We start from the raw sequence: 10612 nt of genomic DNA on the forward strand, positions 1-10612 counted from the left end.
AGAGGCTGGGTGGGTTGGTGGGTGTGTGTGCGTGTGTGTGTGTGAAAACAGGGAGTATCTCAAGATGGAGTGCCGGTCCCATGAAAGGATCTGAATATTCAAATTAGAATCTTGATTTGGGTTCTTTATTCACTGGACAGAGTGTAGCGATCAAAATAATGTGCCAACGTGCTCCCAGTGATCCTTTTTATGTCCTGTGGTATGTTCGTTTTGCTTTGTTTTGTTTTGTCAGGTTGGATATATACTTAGAAATACATATATACATACTTCTACATAGTTAGAAATACAAGTTGTAAGAATCAAATCCCTTGGTCATGGAAGTAAATTACTTAAATAGATTGCAGGGGGCCTGGTCTGCATCAGGGGAAACTGTGACCGTTTCATAACGGGACAGGGACAGTCATTGGTATCATGGCAGGACCAAAAGAATGAACATGGAAGTATTATCCCTATCTGTGAAGAGGAGGAGAGATCATCCCCTAGATCTGAACTCTGCATCGCCTCTTCCTTGAAGCTTGACTTGGTGGGAGTTGGACCACTGGTATCTTGTCATCTGGCACTGAACATAGTTTAGCATGTTTGCTACACACTGAGAAAAAGTCTGTTAAGATCAGTGATGGTTTAATGATGGCTACTTGAGTACTGACTGGAGTAGTGATTGTTTTAAGTCATATGGTCGTGTCCTCTTGAAGTAATGGTATGGGTTTACAGAAATTTCTTGAGCCTTTCATAACTCCCACAAACATCATCCATCTTTTCTGTTCGATTTTCAAGTAGTTATTTGAGTTCAAAGGTTCTTATAGCAGTAGTAAAACACTGCAGTGTCCCCCAACAAAATGCTCTGTTCCTTGGACTTTTGGTTGAAAAATCCCTCTAGTACTGGTTTTGCTTAATGAATACAGTGCCAAGACATGGGTACAAAACTGCCTTTACCCCGGCATTGCTTATCATGTTTTCTATGTTTTCCACAGAAGGCAGTGTAAAAGAATACAGTAACTATATGCTAATGAAATTAAGATTTTTTTAAAACTGAATTTGTCCTATAGTAATTTTGTGTTGTCCCAAGTTAAAATAAGCAAGTCTATAAATCTTACAGTTTCTAGAAGCTTTTTCACAAAGGTGTGGGAAAGTGGTTATTTGGTATTTGTATAGTGCATTCTTTAGATATTTTGTTTGTTTAACAAATGTTAAACATTTAATTTGGCATGGCATGAGACTGATAAGTATAATTATCCTCACTTTTCACAGGGATAAACTGAGACCTATAGAGGCTGGTACATCCTAAGGCCATATAAAAATTCTCTGTCAGCCTGGGTTAAAATATGAAGTACATTCTTGTTCTTGCTTAGTTCATATTTTTTTCTCTAGGGTAGGGAGCCATGGGTTAGGACTCCCTGAATTTTCTTCATGATTGTGCTGTGGGATTTTGGGTAAGCTGCTTAACTGCTCCATGCTGGGATTTTTTTTCACCCTTCTCATTTATAAAATGGTTGTTAGGCTTCCCTTACATGGGTGTTGTTGCTTAACTAATTGCTGTTCCATTCTTACACAATGTAACAGCTTGCAAGACTGAATATTACATGCAATTAATTGGTAAACTGGAATGACTTGCTAGCATCATAATGTGTTTTACACCAGTTCTTTATGCATTTACCTAAGTAGCTGAAATTATTTCCATGTTTAGGCAAGTAAAATGTTTAAAGACTCTGCAGGAACACAGTTATTTTTTAAATGATGTCAAGTCTTAAAAATATAAGGCCAGACCTTTAGTTGGTGTAAATCTGCAGAGGTCCTTGGAGGTTAGATGACTTATATTAATTTATACCTACTGAGGATCAATGTTAAAATCTGTGAACCTAACAAAATATGAGAAAATTGAAACTGGAGAAAATGCTCTACAGCTCCCAAACGATATAGCAGTAAGGGTGTATTCTGTTAACACTTGGCATTTGTACAAGGGTCAATCAGAAAGTAATGCCTCTTTGAGGATGATGTTACAGCTGGGTTTTTTGCCAATTCCCGGTTTTGAACATAGTTTATCAGTGGTAGTGTAGCAGTCGCTCAAAATATGCCCATCCACCTGCCTGGTGTTGTCAAGTGTCACTGCTGTGGAAGGGTAGTCGCAGTGTGGCTTGTTGTGAAAATTATCTTCTCCCTTCTCCTTTTCACTTGGTTAACCCAGCAGTGACAGCAGCAGCAGAGTGACTGTACACTTTCATCAGACATTCACAAATGTCAGTTGGCCTTTGGCCCTCTGGAGTAAAGAACTAGATCAGCGCTCTGCGTGATACACACCTCAAGCTCAGCAACCATTTTGCACAACTGCTGCTGTGCTGCCATCTGTTGCATCTCAGTGTAACTTCACAGGCATGGGTGGGAGGTTTGGGTGCTTGGAAAAAAATTTTCTTGCCAGCAGCTGGTGACTTATTTAGGAGATACAAACTGTGGAGGTGTTACCTTCTGACTGACCCTTATACCTTGTATTTAAGAATGCCCAAACTCAAAACAAACATCAAACATAGTTGTTTCTCTATATTGTTGTGGTGCTTCCTGCCACTCCTATGTGTGATGGACTCTGATAGAATTAGAAAAAAATGTGGTGAGATTTGGTAGGCCAGAAGTGCACCATGCTCACTATTGCGGATTTTACATTCTCTATTTTTCATAGGATACTAGAAGTGGTTATAAAGGACATCTTGCTGTTTTGAATCCCGAAATGTCACCATTCAAGTTCACCTCAGTCAGTACAATGTTGCAGGTTACAGTACTGAATTGGCTCCTTAGTACAATTTAGTTAGTTCAACTTAGTTCAGTTTGGTACTTTACCTCATTTAAAGTAGATAATTGTCTAACATGTTAAAAGATGGGCAGTCAGATTTGCCTCTTCCTCTACAAACTCATCTAATCTAACTTGCTTGCTTATCCTGTGGCAGGATTCTTTCTGCTACGGTTTCACAAGTCTGAAATGGAACATAATTTCTTTCCTTGACCAAGGCCTATCTGCAGACCTTCTGCGTGTTATCGTTACCTGTGCTAATACCACTAGGACTTAACAACTGTCATCTTTGCTGCCTTTTGGTTACAATACAGGAAACACAGATAATAAAAGGAGGAAAAACAATAAACCTTAGAGTCCAAAAACTTTTAGAATGGAAGGCTTCCTTTAAAATTATTGTGAACACTACCTCTTGAAGTCTAGGCCTAGTGTTTATTGTAAATTATTCATTGGACCTAGGATTTGGTATTTAACAAAATGAAAAACCTCTTTTTGCTCCTAACCTCTTATGGTGATATGATTTAATGTGTCAAAGATGGTATGGCAAGCTTCTTTGGGTAGATGTGGTATCTTTTATTAGACCAACTGAGTAGTTGGAAAAAATGGTACGAATCTCTTAAGACCTATTTCTGAGAGAAACTAAATTCTGCTGAAAGCTTAAGGATGGAACTAAATTCCTAGCTTTTTATACAGAAATCTTCTACATTGCTCCTGGACATGGTTTAGTTTTTGTTTTGAAATATAGGCAAAGATGAATTCTAGAGAAGCTGAAAGATTTGATGGCAGCAACAGAACATGAAATTAGGAAACAAAAACACTTTGATCGGTTTAACTTAATTTACTGCACTGGTTCAGCTTTATAATAGCATTTTTGTGATTGATTGGTATGGGGTATTCTCTGTTGCAGTTTGAAAAATCAGATCTGTTTCCTATCAGGTTGCTGTACATCACTTATTTTCTACTGTGCAGAAGTTTCATTTTGTGTCATTTTTCAACAATCCAATTACATCTATGACCCAGAATCTGAAAAGTAGCTAAATAAAAAATATTCAGACATGGCTTCAGCCACTGTGGTGCATTTCTGTCTTTTAGTGTATCTTTAGATTTAAGGATGAAGAACTCATAAGCCAACATCTCTGGTGATCGTAAATTTATACAGCACCTTTCATTTGGAAGGAACTAATTTTTAAACCATATCCATGGACCACTTTCCACAACTAAACTGTGGTTACATGAGGTAACACATAACAACTGTTAAACAGTATATAGTCATGTAGCCCAGTAGTTAAGACTAGGAAAAAAACAATGCCTTTTTAGTTTAAAACTGCACCAAAAGTATGTAGGTAGAACATAACCGCCCAAGTTGGAATTCAGTGTAAATTCCAGTGTCTTCCTGATGTCAGTTTGGCTGGTAGAGAAGAACGTCTATGGAATAGATTTAAATGTTGTTGTCTTAAGTGCGAGAAGGAATATAGCTACCCGGTAGTGAAGTTCTGCATATGGTGAAATTGGATTTTGTGTTAGTTGTTCTGGCTGCATACAACATCTGTAGGAGCTGTGAGTGCTCAGTACCTCTCTAGGGCAGGGTCTAGGGGCAGGCTGTGATGTTTCTTTTCTCCAAAGACTTCACTGTCCACACAACTGCTCTTGCAAAACTCTTGATCCCATGTATACGTGTAGTAAAACAAATCTCTTTGATGCTGTGACTCAATATACCGCTTTCAGGATATGCTTTAAACTTTGCCCTAGAAAATGCATTTAACTATGAAAGTGCATTGTTGTTATGGAGGCAGCTGGCAGCAACACTATATTCGTGTTGCCCTAACATTATTCAGAAGTAAAGAGCCTTGCCACTTCTTTTTAAAGTTCTAATACTTTTTAGCTTAAAGCCTTCAAAATTTGAGAGCGGTAAACTCCTGGGCTCAGAAGGATGCCTTTCTCCCATCAAATTTTGTTTACCATTTTATGATTCATGTGCTGTCTCTGGCTTTGGTTGCTCTGCCCATGTCACACCATTTGACTGTTCTGAGCTTGTTCTCTAGTGCATTGTGCTGCACTAGAGATCCCTGGGAGTATACAAATCTTGCCTGGGACTAGGGATGGTATTGAATTAGACCCCTCCTCTTCCCTTCCCCCCCTCCCCCTGCAACTCGGTATATTGGAGCTTATCTATCTGTCAGAGATACCACATGCAGTAGAAGATCATTACTACCTTGGTGAGCGTAATGAGAATCAGACTGGGTTCTTCCCAGTTATTCCCTGGCTCTGCATATACCAACACATGTACATATCTCTGGGTTGCAGAGAGAAAGATTATGGGCTCCCCTGACTATTCCCTACACCCAGCATGTGGAACCAGTTGTTATGCATATTAGAATTTATCCTTCCTTGCATGTCTTTGATTTCCTGATTTAAAAAAATGCAACAAAATTGGATGTGCTGTTCTGAAAAGGTGAGCCTTCAAAAGATAAGTAATACGAGAATTTGACACTGGCAAACTTATTTCTGCCCTCGGTACAGTTCTGTCTTTCATAACATGATCATGGCCTATTTCCACAAGACCCTTGTCTCATTCAGCTTAGAAGGTGGACTTTGCTTAAGGAATGAATCATAGTCCTCTAGTGACTGAGGTTATTTTCCATAAGGCTCCTGCCTCATTTGTTCTCAGAGGAAAGGAATGTAGTGAATATAACCCCATTGCGCAAAATCTGCACACCCACATAGTAAAAAAAAGGGTTCCAATCTGACATGCAGAGGGGAGGGACTCTCCATTTATAGGTGAGGCTCTCAGGCTCAGAGAAGTTGTGACTCACCTGTGGTTACACAAGGAGTCTGGCAGACCCACGAATTGAGCCCTATTTTGAGTCCTAGTGTAGGGTCTTATTTTTAAAGCCTCCCTTCAGATTTAAATTAAAAGAGAAACTTCTTCTTTGTGCTGAATTCCCACTCTCAGCCCTTATTACTTTTGTAGGTATATCCATGTAAGAATGATATCTGGAATAAGCCCAGTACATTGTTCCCTAGCATGGTTAATTTGCAGGTTTACAGCTTGAATGACCATTTGCTTCGTGCAGTAGCACTGTATGTATTTTGACCTTGTCAGGTTAAAAAACCATTGGTAACAGACAGGGTTTTTAAAAACTTAACAAAAAAACTCCCTGCTGGTTTTAATTATTCTTTACATGGAGATTAAGTAGCAAATTAAGTTTCATAATTTATGATCTGCTCTCAAACTGAACAGCAACAGTGATACTACCTGCAGCTATCTACTTTTCTTTTAGCTTGCTGCACACGGGTATACTGTTCTAACTGCTGGGCTGTACATCCAGAAAGAGAATGTCTACACTTATTTTGAATTTTGTATTATTTTTTTTGTTTTTTGGGGGGGAGGTTAATTCATATTAATGTACTCTTTAAACTGAGATCTCTTTTAATACCTGTTGTTAAAAAAAATAGTCCAGCTTTCCAAAACTTTTATTTGTAATTTAAAGGTACTGTCACATTTTATGATTGTGCACAGGGAAGTATAGTTCAGTCAACTCCTGTGCAGTGCCACACCGTTTTATATGTCTTCTCACTTTGTGTCAAAGATACCATGGATGTTCGTGCATGCCTGTAAAGGGGAAAATTGCTCCTCCCCACAAAATGCATTAGGTTTTGAGGAAGAAAGAAAGAATATAAACAAGGTTAATATTGAAGGTTAGGTTTGACCTTCCACCCTTTCTCAGTCCTAATTCTGCTACTGAAGTAGAACACAATGTTATCATAGCTCTAGCTCCTTTGGCGTGGAAGTGTTCCAGACAGACATCCTGGAAGGGGAAGAATTGTTCATTACAAATTTAAGAGAACTCTGAAGGGAAAGGTGTGTGAGACAAACTAGACTGAGAAATAGGTGTGTGACAGAAGGCAGGGCAGTGTGCCACCTTTAAAGACTTACTTTGTCGTAAAGACATGAACTTTCATAGACCACATCCTGCTTCATCAGATGTTATGAATGAAATGCTGTAGATTAGTGGTTCCCAATCTGTGGTACGCAGACAACGTGTCAGTGGCACGTGTTGACAGATTTATTACAATTACTTTTTATATGGCAAAAATTTGTTGGTGGTACTTGAGGTTAAACTGACAAAATTGCTTAAGTTGGTACTTAAGCTTATTTTTCTAATGTAAAATTGGTAGTGTTGAATACATATCTTAGAATTTTCTTCTGGTCTGCATTGCTTGTGTGTGGATAGAGATAGAGAATATGTACGTGTGTATGTGTGTGTGTATGTGTGTGTATGTACATAAGCTCTTAATCTTGAGGAATCTTAATTTTGTTTTGCTTTGTTTTGATCACAGGTATGAGAAGGTGCCAGTAATTCTGGTTGGCAATAAGGTGGACCTGGAAAGTGAAAGAGAAGTATCATCGAATGAAGGAAGAGCCCTAGCAGAAGAATGGGGCTGTCCTTTTATGGAGACCTCCGCTAAAAGTAAAACAATGGTGGATGAGCTATTTGCAGAAATTGTGAGACAAATGAACTATGCAGCTCAGCCAGACAAAGATGATCCATGCTGTTCTGCATGCAATATACAATAGCATTAAAAATAACCTAATTTGGACCTAATTTGCAGAATTTTTGTAAGTTGGTTTAAAAAAAAACTGCTTGCTTCACTTCCTGGTTTGGGGGTCACATGGAAACGTCTTAAGTGAAGTAGCAACATTAACTTGGAGCTGAGCATTGAAAGTCCATCACTGTCTCTGAACATAATTGGGTTAAATAACTACAGCTTATCTCAGTCATCCCATCCCTCCCTCTGTGCACCTGCGACTTTATGGCATCACCAATTGATCCTACAGGGTGATCTCAGCTGAGCTATATAGATGATTGGCATCATGTCAGGCAGCAGCAGCTATTGTATAAATTAAAACAAACAACTAAATGTGGTGAAACGAAAGCGCTAGAGAAGACCTTCAAAGACTGCTTGCGGTTAGCATGTTCTATGCTGATATACACACACACAAAAAAGGAGAACAAAGTATTTCAGTGTCTACATGCTGAATTTCAGGACTTGTGCTATGGTCAAGTTTACTCAGTCCAGTATGGTAATTTCATCTGAACTTCTGACAGTGTTAGAGGGGGAGGCTGTCTGAGATCTGTGTTTCAAATTGACACTATTATTCCACACTTTATCTTCACCTTGACAAATAGAAAACATTGCATCACTAAGCGAAAGCAGAGATGATGATCTGAAAAACCAATGGCTAGTGAAGAAACATAGTGTGGCATCAAAATATTTTAATTTTTTTGCTTTGCTGCTCAAAAATGAAGGATCACTTCAGGTTGGTCAGAAAAAAAGCCAAACAAACCACCCTCTGTTTACAAAGCAGGAGACATCTTTATCACTTTACTGGACCAGGAGGAAGCAACTGTGATTGAGAAAAAATATCGCTTAGCCTTACTAACAAGGAACACTTTAATGGATTAACTAGTACCATCTTGTAAGGAAAATGAAGCCATGTTGCATCCAGATGTTCCCTTCAGCAGAAACCTCAAGGGACAGTATGAACATCCTGCATTTTAAGTTTGCTAAATATGACAATTTTTCTTGCCTTGAAGGGCTATGTTCTTTGGTGTGATCCCTAACTAACCTTTGGAAATCAAGTTTGCTATTTCATAGCTATAAGGCTGGTAATTGTTAATTGAATAACCATGTGAAATCACTTTGGTTCAGAGATGGAATAGGGATTATGGTTGTAATACTGTAGATGAGGGAAGACATGGCTCTCTAACTGCCTGATACACTACTCAAAAGTTGCTCTGATTGTTGGAGTGTTAGACAGTGGGAGCAAACATTTTGTTTTTGAAGGGTGCTCGAGCTCTGACTTGCTAGTTTTCATAGCAGTGAAGTATTTATCATTTGCATGACTAATGGCACAGAAATATCTATTCTGAAGTCTTACAATCAAGTATAGAAAAGTTTTTTCAATTGCAGTGTTTAGGTTTTAAATGCTGGAGAGATTTGTCTTGAGCTGGACTTTAACAGATAAAATTGGCCATCAAAATACAATATCACTGAGCCTGTGGTCCAACTACCACTATGCTTCTTATTTGTTTCTCAGTCGTGTGCAGTAACAGTGTAGTTTCTTGTGTGTAAATGAGAGGACAAGGGTGTGTGTGTGTGTGCATGTGCGTGGCCCTCAGCAATGCTGTAATTACAGTTGGGGTTTTGCAAGAGTTTCCTCCAGCAGCAGAACCACTGTAAAAAGCATTCTAATCTTCTAAAAATGAAGTTCAAGTGTAAAACTGCTTTGCATTTTTGATCTAGTTCAGTGGAAAGCAAGCTGAAGAAAATCTTAAAGACAGAAAAGAACTGGTCATCATTGCCCTTCTGCTTCAAGTAAGCAAGAGCATTAAATGTGAGGCCCTTCTATTCAAATTTTTCTAAAATGTGGAACAGTTTCAACATTTCTGACTAATTGCTACTGCCTTTGCACCTTGTTCACCTGTTGTCAGCCACTTGTGTTTGTAAGCAAGATTTGAGACATTGAATTAGGGGTATTTTTATTTCCTAAAATAATGATATGGATAGGTGAGTTGAGCAATACAATTATGAGTAAAACAGCTTGTGAATTTGGGGCCCAACACATTTGTATGGGGAAATATGATCTAATTTGATACCGGCATACCGTTTTGCAATGCATGTTAAGCAATGTTCTCTACAAAAAATGCTAAAATATGGCCTTACAAATTGCTCTTCAACCAATAAAATGGCTTGAATAACAAATACAAAGGGTCTAACAAGAATCTTATAACTCACAAAAAAAGTGACTGTTGTTAAAATTGCACAGTAAAATGGCAAATAGAAAATGTTATTAAAAATACTTCCTAGATACATTTTTCATATGAATTTCCATTTTAATGACTAAGCAACATGTATGATCTCACAAATCATTGGGGGAGAAGTAAACATGGTTCTTTCTGGTATAATTCTAAGGAAGTAGTTATGCACTATTTTGTATTTCTGCCAATGTGAATATAGTGGAGCTTGAGTCCATGACCGTTGCATTTGACTTCTCAAAGCAAATGGGTAACAGGAGAGGAGTGAAGTAAGCCACATGAAAGGTTGGTGGCTATCCTAAGAGTCATTGGTCTTGGGTCACTGCTTAATTTGTACCCTGATCAGACTACCAGTTACAGTACGTGAAAGTTTTCATGACATGCCTTAAAATATTATGGTTTGATCCAAAGACCCACATTTTGTTTAGCTGTTCTTGTAGAGTTTTGTACTTTTCTACAAAGGCAGCAATCTTTAATTTTTATTAATTTTTCTCAGTGTTGCAACATTTATTCCTTTAAGCTGTGATAGTGGTAGAGATGGAATCTTCCCCCCCACACCCTTTAAAACCTAGGAAAACCGTGCAAACCAGCATCAGATCAAGAGTATTACAAATGGAATTTTTCTTTCTTAGAGGATTGTAAGCAATTTTTGGTGACTTTTTCTGTCCTGGTTTGGCTGAGAAGCTAGCCTCTCTTGAACCCAAGTGTGCTACAGTTGCCATTATTTTCTTGTGGAAAAACTACTGGGATTTGCTTTCCTGTATAAAGAATGTTGCCTAAAGATGTCAGCCATTTGGTTGGGGGGTTTTGTGCATGTTTGTTTTTTCACCAGTGTGCAGTCAGAGCACTGGTTAGGCTTTAATTGTGAAACTCCACAACAAAACAAATGTTTGACAACTGCAGGAGGCTTTTATCTGCATTGTTGTGCATCTGTTAATTCTTGATCAGGGTTTGAAGAGTGACCGAAGAGGGTTTTGGAACCAGGCTTAACATTTGTTGATTTTGGGGTTTCCCA

General features: G+C 38.4%; 1 protein-coding gene across 1 annotated transcript in view; it reads left to right on the plus strand.

Annotated features, from left to right (window-relative positions):
- RAP2A (RAP2A, member of RAS oncogene family) overlaps positions 1 to 10164 on the plus strand; it is a 36305-nt gene extending 26141 nt beyond the window's left edge. The window contains exon 2 of the mRNA XM_019523941.1: positions 7118 to 10164. Coding sequence (XP_019379486.1) covers positions 7118 to 7355 — 238 coding nt within the window. The 3' untranslated portion in view covers positions 7356 to 10164. The remainder of the gene's footprint in view (positions 1 to 7117) is intronic.
- The last annotated feature ends 448 nt before the right edge of the window (positions 10165 to 10612 follow it).

The sequence above is a fragment of the Gavialis gangeticus genome, unplaced genomic scaffold, assembly GCF_001723915.1.
Source record: "Gavialis gangeticus isolate Ggan-Ray unplaced genomic scaffold, GavGan_comp1, whole genome shotgun sequence".
Lineage (NCBI taxonomy): Eukaryota > Metazoa > Chordata > Crocodylia > Gavialidae > Gavialis > Gavialis gangeticus.